At 35.9% G+C, this 20,500-nt stretch overlaps 1 protein-coding gene across 1 annotated transcript in view; it reads left to right on the top strand.

The window, feature by feature from the left end:
• Nucleotides 1–20,500, top strand: part of LOC100449536 (ankyrin repeat domain-containing protein 36A) — a 137,127-nt gene that overhangs the window by 101,134 nt on the left and 15,493 nt on the right. The window contains exons 55-74 of the mRNA XM_054543008.2: nucleotides 29–57; nucleotides 152–224; nucleotides 1,902–1,930; nucleotides 2,033–2,105; nucleotides 3,802–3,830; nucleotides 3,925–3,997; nucleotides 5,685–5,713; nucleotides 5,816–5,888; nucleotides 7,579–7,607; nucleotides 7,701–7,773; nucleotides 9,464–9,492; nucleotides 9,595–9,667; nucleotides 11,370–11,398; nucleotides 11,501–11,573; nucleotides 13,256–13,284; nucleotides 13,379–13,451; nucleotides 16,254–16,282; nucleotides 16,377–16,449; nucleotides 18,103–18,131; nucleotides 18,227–18,299. Of these exons, the coding sequence (XP_054398983.2) occupies nucleotides 29–57; nucleotides 152–224; nucleotides 1,902–1,930; nucleotides 2,033–2,105; nucleotides 3,802–3,830; nucleotides 3,925–3,997; nucleotides 5,685–5,713; nucleotides 5,816–5,888; nucleotides 7,579–7,607; nucleotides 7,701–7,773; nucleotides 9,464–9,492; nucleotides 9,595–9,667; nucleotides 11,370–11,398; nucleotides 11,501–11,573; nucleotides 13,256–13,284; nucleotides 13,379–13,451; nucleotides 16,254–16,282; nucleotides 16,377–16,449; nucleotides 18,103–18,131; nucleotides 18,227–18,299 (1,020 nt within the window). The remainder of the gene's footprint in view (nucleotides 1–28; nucleotides 58–151; nucleotides 225–1,901; nucleotides 1,931–2,032; nucleotides 2,106–3,801; nucleotides 3,831–3,924; nucleotides 3,998–5,684; nucleotides 5,714–5,815; nucleotides 5,889–7,578; nucleotides 7,608–7,700; nucleotides 7,774–9,463; nucleotides 9,493–9,594; nucleotides 9,668–11,369; nucleotides 11,399–11,500; nucleotides 11,574–13,255; nucleotides 13,285–13,378; nucleotides 13,452–16,253; nucleotides 16,283–16,376; nucleotides 16,450–18,102; nucleotides 18,132–18,226; nucleotides 18,300–20,500) is intronic.

Raw genomic sequence — 20,500 nt, 5'->3', positions numbered from 1 at the left:
GTGATTATGTATCCCTTTTGCTTTTTAGTGTCTTCTCAGAAACCACCAGCCTTGAAGGTAATGAAACTCTCATTTATATTGTGAACTAGTAAACCTATAGTCTATGAAACGTACTTTATTTATTTATTATTTCATTTCAAATTCCATTCAGGGTACAAGTGACGAGAAAGATTCTGTTTCAAATATAGCCAGAGAAAAAAAGGATGCAGAAGAAACTAGTACAGGTAATTTTGAAAACATATTTAATGTCATGTTCAGTCGAGACAGATAAGAAGTTCTCTTCCCCGAATAAATCAGCGGGGGGTTTGTCGAAGCTGCACATTCTGATTCAGCAGACCTGAGATTCTTCATTTGTAATAAATTCTTGGGTGATGCTGATGCTGCTGTCCTGGAACATGATCTTCGCTGTAAGATTATACACTTCCCCCCATTGAAATTGGGAAGAAGAAATATGGAGAGCAGTTCAAGACATAAGGTGCTCTAGGGAACAGCATAATTTTGCTTTAATTCTTCAGCTTGTTTTCAGCAGGGGTGGAAGGAGAGAGAGGAAATATAGATTTTACAGATGTCACATTGTACTGCTAAAAACAGACAGAAAACTGATTGTAATAACCCACAGACACTGTAGAAGGAGAACTAAGGAGACCCCTGATGTAGCAATTATTTTCCCAAGGAAGACAGATTGTGAGGCAGGAAGGTGGGAAAAGAGGAAGTCATGTATATAATTTTGGGGTTTCTGCTGAGAAAACCTGAGTGAACTCACTTCAGATGTATTGGGAATATTTTCATAAAAAATATTTGATTTTGGCAGCTCCAGGAATGGCTGGAAGCAGGAAACAATGCTAGAATTGGTATAAAAACACACTGACTCATTACTCCTCTTTGTTACTATTAGGCATCAGAGATACATGTTTTGTTGATTTTAGTTATAGAAATGAGACAAACTTGAATATGAATACGTTTCCTTCCTTGTTCCAGGAGCTACCTCTTGGATAAAATAGCTATTTCACGAAACTTCTTTAGAGAATAACATGATACTCCCAACAAGGCTATTTTAGACACAAAAATTATGTTGAATTCTAATTAACTCCTAAAATGGTCATTTTCAATGAATATTGGAGTGATTTCTGAATGAAAAACTTATTAATATCTAAAGCTTGTAGCAGTTTTACTTTGTAGAAGTATGTCAAAATTGATAATTGATGATATTTTTCTGGAGGCTAATATATTATCCTTCGGAGCCATGACTGGATGAAGAAACTTTTGGAAGGCTAAACTAGTGGATACAAGAAACCTAGGCAAATTATTATACCACATGGGTGTGAGAGATAATGAATATTATCTACTAGGTATCAGCAAACAGATATCCAAGGTGATCAATGTAGGACACTTCCACTGCAGAGATGTGAAGTGTATGTTCAACTGAAGTGCCATCGTAATTATGTGCCTTCTTAGGGATTGGGCACGTTAAAGAGCATGATGAATGCTTGTAGTATAATGGTGTAAATCCTTTTGATTTCTTGCATGAAAGACATGTGGGATCATGTAGCACCTGCTTTGACGTTGATTCTCAGATGTATGAGTTGCTCCTCTGATTTTAAATCATATTTGTCCTCATCAATCGACATATCCACATTGATATTGACACGGTTTGATTTTAGTTTTCGACATATGAGAAATGATACCATGTTTGAAATCGTAAGAGTATATTTCCTGGAGCCAGTATTCCCTTTTTTCAGTGTATTTCTGTCATGTTCCAGTCCTAAGACACAAAGTAGAACATATCAGAGCCTACACTAGTACAGGCAGAAGGATACAGCTTGATGCTAACAGTGCGTGAATGTATGGATAACTTTATCATATTTATATATGAGTGATTATGTATCCCTTTTGTTTTTCAGTGTCTTCTCAGAAACCACCAGCCTTGAAGGTAATTAAACTCTCATTTATATTGTGAACTTTTAAATATATAGTCTATGAAACATACTTCATAGATTTATTTATTCATTATTTTGTTTCAAATTCTATTCAGGCTACAAGTGATGAGAAAGTTTCTGTTTCAAATGTAGCCACACAAAAAAAGGATGGAGAAAAATCTGGCACAGGTAATTTTGCAAAACACGTTTAATGTCATGTTCAATCCAGATAGAAAAGAACTTCTCTTCCCCACATAAATCAGCAGGGAGGGCGGAGTGTGGGGTGGGGGTCTCGCTGAAGCTGCACATTCTGATTCAGCAGGCCTGAGATTCTTCATTTGTAGTAGGTTCTTGGGTGACACTAATGCTGCTGGTCTGGAACATGATCTTTGCAGTAATAGTATAGACTTCCCCACATTGAAATTAGGAAGAAGAAATATGGAGAGCAGTTCAAGACATAAGGGGCTGTGGGGTACAGCATAATTTTGCTTTAATTCTACAGCATGGTTTCACTAAGGCTGGAAGGAGAAAGAGAGGAAGTATAGATTTTATAGATGTCACATCGTACTGCTAAAAAAAAAAAAAGACAGAAAACTGATAGTAATAACCCGTAGACAGTGTAGAATGAGAACTAACCAGACCCCTGATGTAGCCATTATTTTCCCAAGGAAGACGGATTGTGAGACAGGAAGGCGGGAAAAGAGGAAGTCATTTATATAATATTGGGGTTTCTGCTGAGGAAACCTGAGTGAACTGACTTTAAATGCATTTGGTATATTTGCATAAAAAATATTTGATTTTTGCAGCTCCAGGAACTACTGGAAGTGGGAAAGAATGCTAGAATTGGGATAAAGCACACTGACTCATTACTCCTTTTTGTTACTATTAGGCATCAGAGATACATGTTTTGTTGATTTTAGTTATACAAATGAGATAAACTTGAATATGAATACATTGGCTTCCTTGTTCAAGTAGCTACCTCTTGGATGAAATAGGTGTTTAATGAAACTTCTTTGGAGAATAACATGATACTGCCAACAAGGCTATTTTAGAAACAAAAATTACATTGAATTCTAATTAACTCCTAAAGTGATCATCTTCAATGGATATTGGAGTGATTTCTCAATGTAAAACTCATTAATATCTAATGCTTGTAGCAGTTTTACTTTGTAGAAATATGTCAAAAGTGATAATTGATGATATTTTTCTTGAGGCTAATATATTATCCTTTGGTGCCATGAGTGGATGAAGAAACTTTCCGGAGGCTAAACTAGTGGATACAAGAAACTTAAGCAAATTATTATGCCACGTGGGTGTGAGAGATAATGAATATTATCTCCTAGGTATCAGCAAACAGATATCCAAGGTGATCAATTTAGGACACTTCCACTGAAGAGACGTGAAGTGTATGTTCAACTGTAGTGTCATCGTAATTGTGTGCCTTCACAGTTATTGGACAAGTTAAAGAGCATGATGAATGTTTGTAGTATAATGGTGTAAATCCTTCTGATTTCTTGCAAGAAAGACATGCGGAATCACGTACCACCTGCTTTGACATTGATTCTCAGGTGTGTGAGTTACTCCTCTGATTTGTCCTCATCACTCGGCATAGCCACATTGATATTGACACGGTTTTATTTTAGTTTTAGACGTATCACAAATCATACCATGTTTGAAATTGTAAGGGTATATTTTGTGAAGCCTGTATTCCTTTTTTCTCAGTGTATTTCTGTCATGTTCCAGTCTCCAGACAAAAAGTAGGAAACATCAAAGCCTACACTAGTACAGGCAAGAAGATAACAGCTTGATGCTCACACTGCATCAATGTATGGATAAATTTATCATATGTACATATGAGTGATTATGTATCCCTTTTGCTTTTCAGTGTCTTCTCAGAAAGAGCCAGCTGAGAAGGTAATTAAAGTCTCATTTATATGTTGAACTATTAACTGTATAGTCTATGAAACCTATTTCACGTATTGCTTATTTTGTTTCAAATCCCATTCAGGCTACCAGTGACGAGAAAGATTCTGTTTGGAATATAGCCACAGAAGTAGAGGATGGACAACAATCTGGGACAGGTAATTTTGCAAAACACATTTAATGTCATGTTCAGTCAAAATAGAAACGAACTTCTCTTCCCCGAATAAATCAGCGGGGGCGGGGGGTGGGGCCCGTCGAAGCTGCACATTCTGATTCAGCAGGCCTGAGATTGTTCATTTGTAATAAGTTCTTGGGTGACGTTAATGCTGCTGGTCTGGAACATGATCTTCGCAGTAAGATTATAGACTTCCCCACATTGAAATTGGGAAGAAGAAATATGGAGAGCAGTTCAAGACATAAGGGACTCAGGGAAAGGCATAATTTTGCTTTAATTCTACAGCATGTTTCCACCAAGGGTGGAAGGAGAAAGAGAGGAAGTATAGATTTTACAGATGTCACATCGTACTGCTAAAAAAAGGCAGAAAACTGATCATAATAACCCATAGAATAACTGTAGAATGAGAACTAAGGAGACCCCTGATGTAGCAATTATTTTCCCAAGGAAGACGGATTGTGAGGCAGGAAGGAGGGAAAAGAAGTTGTTTATATAATTTTGTGGTTTCTGCTGAGGAAACCTGAGTGAACTCAGTTCAGATGCATTTGGAATACCTGCATAAAAAATATTTGATTTTGGCAGCTCCAGGAACTACTGGAAGCAGGAAACAATGCTAGGATTGGAATAAAGCACAATGACTCATTACTCTTCTTTGTTACTAGGAGGCATCAGAGATACATGTTTTGTTGATTTTAGTAATAGAAGTGAGATAAATTTGAATATGAATACATTGGCTTCCTTGTTCAAGGAGCTACCTCTTGCATAAAATAGCTGTTTAATGAAACTTCTTTGGAGAATAACATGATACTCCCAACAAGGGTATTTTAGATACAAAATTATGTTGAATTCTAATTAACTCCTAAAGTGATCATTTTCAATGAATATTGGAGTGATTTCTGAATGTAAAACTCATTGATACCTAATGCTTGTAGCAGTTTTACTTTGTAGAAGTATGTCAAAATTGATAATTGATGATATTTTTCTTGTGGCTAATATATTATCCTTTGGTGCCATGAGTGGATGAAGAAACTTTCAGGAGGCTAAACTAGTGGATAAAAGAAACTTAGGCAAATTATTACACCAGATGGGTGTGAGAGATAATGAATATTATCTCCTAGGTATCAGCAAACAGATATCCAAGGTGATCAATTTAGCACACTTCCACTGAAGTGATGTGAAGTGTACGTTCAACTGAAGTGTCATTGTAATTGTGTGCCTTCTCAGTTTTTGGGCAAGTTAAAGAGCATGATGAATGTTTGTAGTATAATGGTGTAGGTCCTTTTGATTTCTTAGATGAAAGACATGTGGGATCATGTAGCACCTGCTCTGACATTGATTCTCAGGTGTATGAGTTGCTCCTCTGATTTTAAATCATATTTGTCCTCACCAATCGACATATCCACATTGATATTGACACAGTTTGATTTTAGTTTTCGACATACGAGAAATCATACCATGTTTGAAATTGTAAGGGTATATTTCCTGGAGCCAGTATTCCCTTTTATCAATGTATTTCTGTCATGTTCCAGTCCCAAGACACAAACTAGAAGACATCAGAGCCTACACTAGTACAGGCAGAAGGATACAACTTGATGTTAACAGTTCGTGAATGTATGGATAACTTTATCATATTTATATATGAGTGATTATGTGTCCCTTTTGTTTTTCAGTGTCTTCTCAGAAACCACCAGCCTTGAAGGTAACTAAACTCTCATTTATATTGTGAACTTTTAAATTTATAGTCTATGAAACATACTTCATTGATTTATTTATTACTTATTTTGTTTTAAATTCCATTCAGGCTACAAGTGACGAGAAAGATTCTGTTTCAAATATAGCCACACAAATAAAGGATGGAGAAAAAGCTGGGACAGGTAATTTTGCAAAACACGTTTAATGTCATGTTCAATCCAGATAGAAAAGAACTTCTCTTCCCCGCATAAATCAGCGGGGAGGTGGGGTGTGGGGGAGGCTCACTGAAGCTTCATATTCTGATTCAGCAGGCCTGAGATTCTTCATTTGTAGTAAGTTCTTGGGTGACACTAATGCTGCTGGTCTGGAACAGGATCTTTGCAGTAAGACTATAGACTTCCCCACATTGAAATTGGGAAGAAGAAATATGGAGAGCAGTTCAAGACATAAGGGGCTCTGGGGCACAGCATAATTTTGCTTTAATTCCACAGCATGGTTTCACTAAGGCTGGAAGGAGAAAGAGAGGAAGTATAGATTTTATAGATGTCACATCGTACTTCTAAAAAAAAAAGATAGAAAACTGATAGTAATAACCCGTAGACAGTATAGAACGAGAACTAACAAGACCCCTAATGTAGCCATTATTTTCCCAAGGAAGACGGATTGTGAGACAGGAAGGCAGGAAAAGAGGAAGTCATTTATGTAATTTTGGGGTTTCTACTGAGGAAACCTGAGTGAACTCACTTTAGATGCATTTGGAATATTTGGATAAAAAAAATTTGATTTTGGCAGCTCCAGGAACTACTTGAAGCAGGAAACAATGTTAGAATTTGGATAAAGCACACTGACTCATTACTCCTTTTTGTTACTATTAGGCATCAGAGATACATGTTTTGTTGATTTTAGTTATACAAATGAGATAAACTTGAATATGAATACATTGGCTTCCTTGTTCAAGTAGCTACCTCTTGGATAAAATAGCTGTTTAATGAAACTTCTTTGGAGAATAACATGGTACTGCCAACAAGGCTATTTTAGAAACAAAAATTATGTTGAATTCTAATTAACCCCTAAAGTGTTCATCTTCAATGAATATTGGAGTGATTTCTGAGTGTGAAACTCATTAATTTCTAATGCTTGTAGCAGTTTTACTTTGTAGAAGTATGTCAAAATTGATAATTGATAATATTTTTCTTGAGGCTAATGTATGATCCTTTGGTGCCATGACTGGATGAAGAAACTTTCGGGAGGCTAAACTAGTGGATACAAGAAACTTAAGCAAATTATTATGCCACGTGGGTGTGAGAGATAATGAAAATTATCTCCTAGGTATTAGCAAACAGATATCCAAGGTGATCAATGTAGGACACTTCCACTGAAGAGACGTGAAGTGTATGTTCAACTGAAGTGTCATCGTAATTGTGTGCCTTCTCAGTTATTGGGCAAGTTAAAGAGCATGATGAAAGTTTGTAGTATAATGGTGTAAATCCTTCTGATTTCTTGCAAGAAATACATGCAGGATCACGTACCACCTGCTTTGACATTGATTCTCAGGTGTGTGAGTTACTCCTCTGATTTGTCCTCATCACTCTGCATAGCCACATTGATATTGACACGGTTTTATTTTAGTTTTAGACGTATCACGAATCATACCATGTTTGAAATTGTAAGGGTATATTTTGTGAAGCCTGTATTCCTTTTTTTCTCCGTGTATTTCTGTCATGTTCCAGTCTCCAGACAAAAAGTAGAAAACATCAAAGCCTACACTAGTACAGGCAAGAAGATAACAGCTTGATGCTAACACAGCATGAATGTATGGATAAATTTATCATATGTACATATGAGTGATTATGTATCCCTTTTGCTTTTCAGTGTCTTCTCAGAAAGAACCAGCTGAGAAGGTAATTAAAGTCTCATTTATATGTTGAACTATTAACTTATAGTCTATGAGACCTACTTCATATATTGATTATTTTGTTTCAAATCCCGTTCAGGCTACCAGTGACAAGAAAGATTCTGTTTTGAATATAGCCACAGAAATAAAGGATGGACAACAATCTGGGACAGGTAATTTTGGAAAACACATTTAATGTCATGTTCAGTCAAAATAGAAAAGAACTTCTCCTCCCCGAATAAATCAGCGGGGGCGGGGGGTGGGGCCCGTCGAAGCAGCACATTCTGATTCAGCAGACCTGAGATTGTTCATTTGTAATAAGTTCTCGGGTGACGTCAATGCTGCTGGTCTGGAACGTGATCTTCGCAGTAAGATTATAGACTTCCCCACATTGAAATTGGGAAGAAGAAATATAGAGAGCAGTTCAAGACATAAGGGGCTCAAGGAAAGGCATAATTTTGCTTTAATTCTACAGCATGTTTTCACCAAGAGTGGAAGGAGAAAGAGAGGAAGTATAGATTTTACAGATGTCACATCGTACTGCTAAAAAAAGACAGAAAACTGATCGTAATAACCCATAGAAACTGTAGAATGAGAACTAAGGAGACCCCTGATGTAGCAATTATTTTCCCAAGGAAGACGGATTGTGAGCCAGGAAGGAGGGAAAAGAAGAAGTTGTTTATATAATTTTGTGGTTTCTGCTGAGGAAACCTGAGTGAACTCAGTTCAGATGCATTTGGAATATCTGCATAAAAAATATTTGATTTTGGCAGCTCCAGGAACTACTGGAAGCAGGAAACAATGCTAGGATTGGGATAAAGCACAATGACTCATTACTCTTCTTTGTTACTAGGAGGCATCAGAGATACATATTTTGTTGATTTTAGTAATAGAAATGAGATAAATTTGAATATGAATACATTGGCTTCCTTGTTCAAGGAGCTACCTCTTGCATAAAATAGCTGTTTAATGAAACTTCTTTGGAGAATAACATGATACTCCCAACAAGGGTATTTTAGATACAAAAATTATGTTGAATTCTAATTAACTCCTAAAGTGATCATCTTCAATGAATATTGGAGTGATTTCTGAGTGTAAAACTCATTAATATCTACTGCTTGTAGCAGTTTTACAACTGTAGAAGTATGTCAAAATTGATAATTGATGATATTTTTCTTGAGGCTAATGTCTTATCCTTTGGTGCCATGAGTGGATGAAGAAAGTTTCCGAAGGCCAAACTAGTGGATACAAGAAACTTAAGCAAATTATTACACCACATAGGTGTGAGAGATAATGAATATTTTCTACTAGGTATCAGCAAATAGATATCCAAGGTGATCAATTTAGGACACTTCCACTGAAGTGATGTGAAGTGTACATTCAACTGAAGTGTCGTCGTAATTGTGTGCCTTCTCAGTTATTGGGCAAGTTAAAGAGCATGATGAATGTTTGTAGTTTAATGGTGTAGGTCCTTTTGATTTCTTGCATGAAAGACATGTGGGATCATGTAGCACCTGCTTTGACATTGATTCTCAGTTGTATGAGTTGCTCTTCTGATTTTAAATCATATTTGTCCTCATCAATCGACATATCCACATTGATATTGACACAGTTTGATTTTAGTTTTTGACATACGTTAAATCATACCATGTGTGAAATTGTAAGGGTAGATTTCCTGGAGCCAATATTCCCTTTTATCAGTGTATTTCTGTCATGTTCCAGTCCGAAGACACAAAGTAGAAGACATTAGAACCTACACTAGTATAGGCAGAAGGATACAGCTTGATGCTTACAGTTCATGAATGTATGGATAACTTTATCATATTTATATATGAGTGATTATGTATCCCTTTTGTGTTTCAGTGTCTTCTCAGAAACCACCAGCCTTGAAGGTAATTAAACTCTGATTTATATTGTGATCTTTTAAATATATAGTCTAGGAAACATACTTCATTGATTTATTTATTTATTATTTTGTTTCAAATTCTGTTCAGACTAGAAGTGACGAGAAAGATTCTGTTTCGAATGTAGCCACACAAATAAAGGATGGAGAAAAATCTGTGACAGGTAATTTTGCAAAACATGTTTAATGTCATGTTCAATCCAGATAGAAAAGAACTTCTCTTCCCCACATAAATCAGCAGGGAGGGCGGGGTGTGGGGTGGGGGGGCTCTTGAAGCTGCACATTCTGATTCAGCAGGCCTGAGATTCTTCATTTGTAGTAAGTTCTTGGGTGACACTAATGCTGCTGGTCTGGGACATGATCTTCGCAGTAAGACTATAGACTTCCCCACATTGAAATTGGGAAGAAGAAATGTGGAGAGTAGTTCAAGACATAAGGGGCTGTGAGGTACAGCATAATTTTGCTTTAATTCTACAGCATGGTTTCACTAAGGCTGGAAGGAGAAAGAGAGGAAGTATAGATTTTATAGATGTCACATCGTACTGCTAAAAAAAAAAGACGGAAAACTGATAGTAATAACCCGTAGACAGTGTAGAACGAGAACTAACAAGACCCCGATGTAGCCATTATTTTCCCAAGGAAGACGGATTGTGAGGCAGGAAGATGGGAAAAGAGGAAGTCATTTATGTAATTTTGGGGTTTCTGCTGAGGAAACCTGAGTGAACTCACTTTAGATGGTTTTGGAATATTTGCGTAAAAAATATTTCATTTTTGCAGCTCCAGGAACTACTGGAAGCGGGAAACAATGCTAGAATTGGGATAAAGCACACTGACTCATTACTCCTTTTTGTCACTATTACGCATCAGAGATACATGTTTTGTTGATTTTAGTTATAAAAATGAGATAAACTTGAATATGAATACATTGGCTTCCTTGTTCAAGTAGCTACCTCTTGGATAAAATAGCTGTTTAATGAAACTTCTTTGGAGAATAACATGATACTGCCAACAAGGCTATTTTAGAAACAAAAATTATGTTGAATTCTAATTAACTCCTAAAGTGATCATCTTCAATGGATATTGGAGTGATTTCTGAATGTGAAACTCATTGATACCTTATGCTTCTAGCAGTTTTACTTTGTAGAAGTATGTCAAAATTGATAATTGATGATATTTTTCTTGAGACTAATGTATGATCCTTTGGTGCCATGAGTGGATGAAGAAATTTTCGGGAGGCCAAACTAGTGGATACAAGAAACTTAAGCAAATTATTACACCACATGGGTGTGAGATATAATGAATATTATCTCCTAGGTATCAGCAAACAGATATCCAAGGTGATCAATTTAGGACACTTCCACTGAAGAGATGTGAAGTGTACATTCAACTGAAGTGTCATCGTAATTGTGAGCCTTCTCAGTTATTGGGAAAGTTAAAGAGCATGATGAATGTTTGTAGTATAATGATGTAAATCCTTTTGATTTCTTTCACGAAAGACATGTGGGATCATGTAGTACCTTCTTTGACATTGATTCTCACTTGTATGAGTTGGTCCTCTGATGTTAAATCATATTTGTCCTCATCAATTGACATATCCACATTGATATTGACATGGTTTTATTTTAGTTTTCGACATATGACAAATAATACCATGTTTGAAATCGTAAGGGTATATTTCCTGGAGCCAGTATTCCCTTTTATCAGTGTATTTCTGTCATGTTCCAGTCCCAAGACACAAAGTAGAAGACATCAGAACCTAAACTAGTACAGGCAGAAGGATACAGCTTGATGCTAACAGTTCGTGAATGTATGGATAACTTTATCATATTTATATATGAGTGATTATGTGTCCCTTTTATTTTTCAGTGTCTTCTCACAAACCACCAGCCTTGAAGGTAATTAAACTCTCATTTATATTGTGAACTTTTAAATATGTAGTCTATGAAACATACTTCATTTATTTATTTATTTATTATTTTGTTTCAAATTCCATTCAGGTTACAAGTGACGAGAAAGATTCTGTTTCAAATATAGGCACACAAATAAAGGATGGAGAAAAAGCTGGGACAGGTAATTTTGCAAAACACATTTAATGTCATGTTCAATCCAGATAGAAAAGAACTTCTCTTCCCCGCAAAATCAGCGGGGAGTGTGGGTGTGGGGGGGAGGCTAGCAGAAGCTGCATATTCTGATTCAGCAGGCCTGAGATTCTTCATTTGTAGTAAGTTCTTGGGTGACACTAATGCTGCTGGTCTGGAACATGTTCTTTGCAGTAAGACTTCCCCACATTGAAATTGGGAAGAAGAAATGTGGAGAGCAGTTCAAGACATAAGGGGCTCTGGGGCACAGCATAATTTTGCTTTAATTCTACAGCATGGTTTCACTAAGGCTGGAAGGAGAAAGAGAGGAAGTATAGATTTTATAGATGTCACATCGTACTGCTAAAAAAAAAGACAGAAAACTGATAGTAATAACCCATAGAGAGTGTAGAACGAGAACTAACAAGACCCCTGATGTAGCCATTATTTTCCCAAGGAAGACAGATTGTGAGGCAGGAAGGCGGGAAAAGAGGAAGTCATTTATATAATTTTGGGGTTTCTGCTGAGGAAACCTGAGTGAACTCACTTTAGATGCATTTGGAATATTTGCATAAAAAATATTTGATTTTTGCAGCTCCAGGAACTACTGGAAGCGGGAAACAATGCTAGAATCGGGATAAAGCACACTGACTCATTACTCCTTTTTGTTACTATTAGGCATCAGAGATACATGTTTTGTTGATTTTAGTTATAAAAATGAGGTAAACTTGGATATGAATACATTGGCTTCCTTGTTCAAGTAGCTACCTCTTGGATAAAATAGCTGTTTAATGAAACTTCTTTGGAGAATAACATGATACTGCCAACAAGGCTATTTTAGAAACAAAAATTATGTTGAATTCTAATTAACTCCTAAAGTGATCATCTTCAATGGATATTGGAGTGATTTCTGAATGTGAAACTCATTGATACCTAATGCTTGTAGCAGTTTTACTTTGTAGAAGTATGTCAAAATTGATAATTGATGATATTTTTCTTGAGGCTAATGTATGATCCTTTGGTGCCATGAGTGGATGAAGAAATTTTCGGGAGGCCAAACTAGTGGATACAAGAAACTTAAGCAAATTATTACACCACATGGGTGTGAGATATAATGAATATTATCTCCTAGGTATCAGCAAACAGATATCCAAGGTGATCAATTTAGGACACTTCCACTGAAGAGACGTGAAGTGTATGTTCAACTGAGGTGTCATCATAATTGTGTGCCTTCTCAGTTATTGGGCAAGTTAAAGAGCATGATGAATGTTTGTAGTATAATGGTGTAAATCCTTCTGATTTCTTGCAAGAAAGACATGCGGGATCACGTACCACTTGCTTTGACATTGATTCTCAGGTGTGTGAGTTACTCTTCTGATTTGTCCTCGTCACTTGGCATATCCACATTGATATTGACACGGTTTTATTTTAGTTTTAGATGTATCACAAATCATACCATGTTTGAAATTGTAAGGGTATATTTTGTGAAGCCTGTATTCCTTTTTTCTCATTGTATTTCTGTCATGTTCCAGTCTCTAGACAAAAAGTAGAAAACATCAAAGCCTACACTAATACAGGCAAGAAGATAACAGCTTGATGCTCACACTGCATCAATGTATGGATAAATTTATCATATGTACATATAAGTGATTATGTATCCCTTTTGCTTTTCAGTGTCTTCTCAGAAAGAACCAGCTGAGAAGGTAATTAAGGTCTCATTTATATGTTGAACTATTAACTGTATAGTCTATGAAACCTACTTCATGTATTGATTATTTTGTTTCAAATCCCATTCAGGCTACCAGTGACGAGAAAGATTCTGTTTCGAATATAGCCACAGAAATAAAGGATGGACAACAATCTGGGACAGGTAATTTTGCAAAACACATGTAATGTCATGTTCATTCAAAATAGAAAAGAACTTCTCTTCCCGGAATAAATCAGCAGGGGAGGGGGGTGGGGCTAGTCGAAGCGCACATTCTGATTCAGCAGACCTGAGATTCTTCATTTGTAATAAGTTCTTGGGTGACATTAATGCTGCTCATCTGGAACATGATATTTGCAGTAAGATTATAGGATTCTCCACATTGAAATGGGGAAGAAGAAACGTTGGAGAGCCATTAAAAACATAAGGAGTCAGTGGACAGCATAATTTTGCTTTCATTCTACAGCATGTTTTCACCAAGAGTGGAAGGAGAAAGAGATGAGATATAGATTTTACAGACGTCACATCGTATTGCTAAATACAGATGGAGAAATGATTTTAATAACCCATAAATGCTGTAGAACGAGAACTAAGGAGACCACTGATGTAGCAATGACTTTCCTCAAGGAAGAGGATTGTCAGTCAGGAAGGAGGGAAAATAAGAAGTTATTTGTGTAATTTTGGGGTTTCTTCTGAGGAAACCTGAGTTCAGTTTCATATTTGAACATTTTCCTAAAGGAAGCTTTGATTTGGGCTGCGTTAGGAACCAGTGGAAGCAGGAAGGAGAACTAGAACTGGGATAAACCACAGTGACTCGTTACTCCTCTTTGTTACTGTTGGGCATAAGAGATATACGTTTTGTTGATATTAGTTATTCAAATGAGATAAACATGAATATGCATATATTGGCTTTGCTTTTCAATTAGCTAACTTTTGGATAAAAATTTACCTTATACAAAAATTAATTCAAGATGGATTAAAGACTTAAATGTTAGACCTAAAACCATAAAAACCCTAAGAGAAAATCTAGGCAATACCATTCAGGACATAGGCATGGGCAAGGACTTCATGTCTAAAACACCGAAAGCAATGGCCACAAAAGCCACAACTGACAAGTGGGATCTAATTAAACTAAAGAGCTTCTGCACAGCAAAAGAAACTACCATCAGAGTGAACAGACAGCCTACAACATAGGAGAAAATTTTCGCAACCTACTCATCTGACAGAGGGCTAATCACCAGAATCTACGATGAACTCAAACAAATTTACAAGAAAAAAAACAACCCCATCAAAAAGTGGGCAAAGGACATGAGCAGACACTTCTCAAAAGAAAACATTTGTGCAGCCAAAAAACACATGAAAAAATGCTCATGATCACTGGCCATCAGAGAAATGCAAATCAAAACCACAATGAGATACCATCTCACACCAGTTAGAATGGCAGTCATTAAAAAGTCAGGAAACAACAGGTGCTGGAGAGGGTGTGGAGAAATAGGAACACTTTTACACTGTTGGTAGGACTGTAAACTAGTTCAACCATTGTGGAATTCAGTGTGGCAATTCCTCAGGGATCTAGAACTAGGAATACTGTTTGACCCAGCCATCCCATTACTGGGTATATACCCAAAGGACTATAAATCATGCTGCTATAAAGACACATGCACGTGTATGTTTATTGCCACACTATTCACAATAGCAAAGACTTGGAACCAACCCAAATGTCCAACAATGATAGACTGGATTCAGAGAATGTGGCACATATACACCATGGAATACTATGCAGCCATAAAAAATGATGAGTTCATGTCCTTTGTAGGGACATGGATGAAACTGGAAACCATCATTCTCAGTAAACTATCGCAAGGACAAAAAACCAAACACCGCATATTCTCACTCATAGTTGGGAATTGAACAATGAGAACATATGGACACAGGAAGGGGAACATCACACTCTGGGGCCTGTTGTGGGGTGGGTGGAGCGGGGAGCTATAGCATTAGGAGATATACCTAATGCTAAATGACGAGTTAATGGGTGCAGCACACCAACATGGCACATGGATACATATGTAACAAACCTGCACATTATGCACATGTACCCTAAAACTTAAAGTATAATAATAAATTTTTTAAAAAGTTTAATTGAAAAAAAAAAAGAAAATGCGTTAGAGAGTAACATGATATGTTAAACCAGACTATTTTAGAAAGAAAAATAATGGTGAATTCATTAATTGACTTTTAAAATTCTTATTTTCAATGAATATTGGAGTGATTTCCATAGTAAAAGCTTATTCATATCTAATGCTTGTAGCAACTTTAGTTTTTATAAGTATGTCAAATTTGATCATTTATTATACTTTTTGATAAGGTTTATGTGTTATACTTTGTTGCCATGAGTGGATGAAGAACTTTTCTGTAGCCTAAACTAGAAGACACAACAAATGTAGGCCCATTATTACACCACGTGGGTTTGAGAAATAAAGAATATTATATACAGTGTCATTGTCATTGTGTACCTGCTCAGTTAGCAGGCAAGTTAAAGAGCATGATGAATTCTTGTAGTATAATGGTATAAGTCCTTCTGATGTCTTGCATGAAAAACATGCAGTAGCATTTAGTACCTTCTTTGACATTGATTCCTGGGTGTATGAGTTGCTCCTCTCATTTTAGATCACATTTATTTTCATCATTTGGCATATCCACATTGATATTGACACTGTTTATTTCAGTAATACACACATGATGCATAATACCTCTGTTATTTCTGACTGTATATTTTCTGGACGCTTTTATTCCTATTTTCTTCATTGTATTTCCTCATGTTCTTGTCCCAAAGACACAAACTGTAAAACATCAAATCCTACACTAGTGCAGGCAGGAGGATACAGCTTGATGCTAACACTGCATGAATGTATGGATAACTTTATCATATTTACATATGATGGATTATATATTTATTTTGCTTTTCAGTGTCTCCTCAGAAACAATCGGCATGGAAGGTACTTACTCTTTCATTTATATTTTGAATTATTTATTGCATAGCGTATGAAATATGTATCATGTATTGACTATTTTGTTTCTCTTTACATTCAGGGTATATTTAAAAAGAAAGTTTCTGTTTTGAATATTGCCAGAAGAATAATGGGTGGTCGGAAATCTGGAACAGGTAATTTGGCAATACACATTTAATGTCATGTGCACTCAAGACAGAAGAGAACGTCCCACCCCTGAATAGATCAGTGGGTTGTCATTGAAAATGCACTTCCTGATTCAGCAGGCCTGATATTGTGCATTTCTAGTAAGTTCTCAGGTGATGCTGATGCTGTTGGTCCTTGGCCATGATCTTAGTAACAAGATTATAGAGTTCCCTACATTGAATTTGGATAGAAGAACCACTGGAAAACAGTTCAAGACATAAGAGGATTGGGGGACAGCATAATTTTGCTCTTATTTCAGAGCATGTTTGTATGGAGAGGGGAAGGAGAAAGAGAAGAAGTAATAGAAATTATAGATGTCAGATGGTACTGCTAAAACCAGAGGGAGGAAGTTGTCATAATAACCCATAAACACTGGAGAATGAGAAACAAAGTAGTAATTATTTTCATCAAGAAAGAGGGATTGCAAGGCAAGAAAGAGGGGAAGGAACAAGTTATTTTGGTAATTTTGGGGTTTCTGCTGAGGAAACCTGAGTGAACTCACTTCAGATGCATTTAGAATGTTTGCATACCAGAAGATTTGATTTCTGACTGCTCCGATGACTACTGAAATCAGGAAGGAGTGCTAGAGTTGGGATAAACCACAGTGCCTCATTCCTGTTTATTAGTATCAGACATCAAACATATATTTTTTATTAGTTATTCAAATGAGTTAAAATTTAATATGAATATATTAGCTTTTTTCCATAGTGCTGGTTTTTTCATTAAAATAGCTATTTAGTGAAAATTCTTTATAATACAATGAGATTCCAGAGCAGACTAATTTTGCAGACAAAAATAACATTAAATGGATTAATTGAATCCTAAAATGGTTACTTTCAATGAATATTGGACTGATTGCCAAATGTATAAGTTTATTAATATCTAATGCCTGGAGCAATTCCATTTTGTATAAGTATGTATATTATACTTTTTGGTGGGGTTTATATATTATACTTTCTTGCCATTAGTGGATGAAGAAAATTTCTGAAGGCTAAACTAGAGGATACAAGAAATGTAGGCAGATTATTACACCACATGGGCATGATAAATAATGAATATTATCTACTAGGATTCACCAACCATATATCCAAGCAGATCAATTCAGGACACTTACACTGAAGAGACGTGAAGTGTATGTTCAACTGAAGTGTCATTGTAATTGTGTGCCTTCTCAGTTATCGGACAAGTTAAAGAGCATGATGAATATTTGTGTTATAATGGTATAAATCCTTCTGATGTCTTGCATGAAAGTCATGCGGTCACAGTTAGCACCAGCTTTTACACTTGTTTCTAGGGTTATGATTTGCTCCTCTGATTTTAGATCACATTTCTCCTTCTTAATCTGCATATCCACATTGATATTAACACTTTTTTTTAAGCAATAGATGTGGTGCATAATCTCACTTTTTAACTTGTAACTGAATGTTTTTTGAAGACTGTATTCCTATTTTTCTTCATTGCATTTCTATCATGTTACTGTCCCAAAGAAACAAACTAGAAAAACATGAAACCCTACACTAATACAGGCAAGAGTATTCAGTTTGATGCTAACACTCGATGAATGTATGGTTGGCCTTACCATATTTACATATGATTGATTATATATTTCTCTTGCTTGTTAGAGTATCCTGAGAATCTGCCCACCTTGAAGGTAATTACTCTTACATTTATATTTTTAATTATTAACTGCATTTCCTATACCAATATACATCATGTGCTAATCATTTTGTTTTAAAACCCATTCAGGCTACAATTGAAAATAAAGATTCTGTTCTGAATACAGCCACCAAAATGAAGGATGTACAAACATCCACACCAGGTAAACTTTCCATCGTAGATTTAACTCTGGGAAGAAGTACATTAATCCATCTGTAATGCTCATAGTTTTTCTATTCTCAATTATTTCACTTTTTATGTTTTATTTCAGGATTTCATCTAAATAATGCAGCTGTTATCATTTTTATTTATGTTTTCAAAAATGGGATTTACATGCATAAGGAAAATATATTTTTAAAACATAAGGTTTTTGTTTTTTTTTTATTTGGAGACAGAGCTTTGCTCTTGTTGCCCAGGCTGGAGTGCAATGGCTCAATTGTAGCTCACCGCAACCTCTACCTTCCTGGTTCAAGCAGTTCTCCTGCCTCAGCCTCCCGATTAGCTGGGATTACAGGCATGCACCACCATGACCAGCTAATTTTGCATTTTTAGTAGAGACAGGGTTTCTCCATGTTGGTCAGGCTGGTCTTGAACTCCCGACCTCAGGTGATCCTCCCAAAGTGCTGGGATTACAGGCATGAACCACTGTGCTTGGCCTAAAAATAAAAGGTTTTATTCAGATGTTTCTACTTTTACATTTTGATACTCTGAAGTTTCCAATTTGGAATTTCAATAGTTTTTAGTGATTTAAAGAGATCAATTTTGACACTGTAAAATATTTGTGTTGCTTTAAAAGTCAATTCAAATTATGGCCACTTTGGTCTCATATATTGTGAGGCTGGTTTGTTATTAGGGGCATAAAGACTTAGGATTGTTATGTTTTGTTGATTAACTGAACCTTTTACTATTGTGACATGAGCTTTGTTATTTATTGCTGGATTTTTTTTTTTTTTTTTTGGCTATGAAATCTACTTTGGTATTAATACAGCCACTCCTGCTCAGCTGCCTTTGGCAACTGTTAGCATGTATCTTTTTCCATCCTTACAACCAATTTGTGTCTTTACATTTAAAGTGCATTTCTTATAGGCAGCCTGTAGTTGGGTCTTGCTTTCTTGCTGAGCCTGACAGTCTGTATTATAGTTGAGGTTCTTAGACAAGTGTCATTTATCATGTGATTATTGATACAGTTATGTTTGTCTAGTAGCTGTTTGATTGCTATTAGTCCCAACTGTTCTTTGTTCCCCTTCTTTTCCTGCTTTCTTTTAGATTAGTCAACTGTTTTTTATGATTCAATTTTATATATATTTTTGGGTTTATTAATGATAACTGTTTTGCTATCTTAGTGTTTAGGATTTTTAGTATATAATTTTAACTTATCACAGTTCACCTTCAGTAATATTATACATCATAGATGGTATAAAAATGACAATGATACATTTTCATTTTTTTCTGTCCCAGACGCTTCCTGAATCTGTGGGACTGTGGTTTGTATTAAGGGTTAGAATATTTTTGGCCATTTTTTCTTTAATTTTTTTTCTGTCTCTTCTTTTTTATTTGGGGAGTTATCTGTTAGCTGCTTGAAAGTTTCTTGCAGTTTATCGTGTCAAATTTAGGAATTTTTCCTTTGTTATCTGTAATTTGTGTTTATTTCCATCCACTATAGTTTTTACTTCTGACAGTGTAATTTGCATCTCTGCAAGTATGGTTTATTTTTTTTTTAAAAAAAACCTTCCCTGCTTCCACTTATTGTCTTGAGTTTTATTTGGAGTACAGAGATTTACTTATAATCTTTCCATTCTTGCTTTTATATTTGGGGTAATTCCTCACTCCTGAGGCAAGACCTTTCTGAATATTCATTGTCCTGTGAAGCATGTGGTATTTTGGCCTGGCTCATGGGAATGGACCCTCTTCCAGTCATTGTGTGAACCCCAGACATAGTTTCTGCTAATTTTCTTTAACCGTTTTTTAAATTTTATTTTCCATTGTTCTTAGGAAGTTTCCTAGCACACAAGCACTTTTCATTACTCCACTAAATACCCAAGAGGGAATCTCTGCACATCTCCAGGATTTGTTTCCTGTACTGCTTTTTTATCTCCAGTTTTCTGTCCTGTGATCTCTATCTGCTTTAGTTTTACTAGCCTCTCAGCTTCATCACCCTAGCTGTATGTCAGATTTTCTCCCTTTGTCATGGCCTCGAACCTCTGTCAAAACTCTGTCAAAAGAGCTGGGACATTTGTAAGGCCTGCTATATTTGTTTTCTGTCTTTCAGTGATCACCTACCATCTTCATTGCCTGAAGTCCACTGTGTTGAAAATCATTGTTTAATGTATTTTGTCTGTTTTGTTTTTTATTCATTCAGATAAG

This window comes from Pongo abelii, chromosome 23 (genome assembly GCF_028885655.2).
Source record: "Pongo abelii isolate AG06213 chromosome 23, NHGRI_mPonAbe1-v2.0_pri, whole genome shotgun sequence".
Classification (NCBI taxonomy): Eukaryota; Metazoa; Chordata; class Mammalia; order Primates; family Hominidae; genus Pongo; species Pongo abelii.
This window is presented reverse-complemented; position numbering and strand designations above follow the sequence as displayed.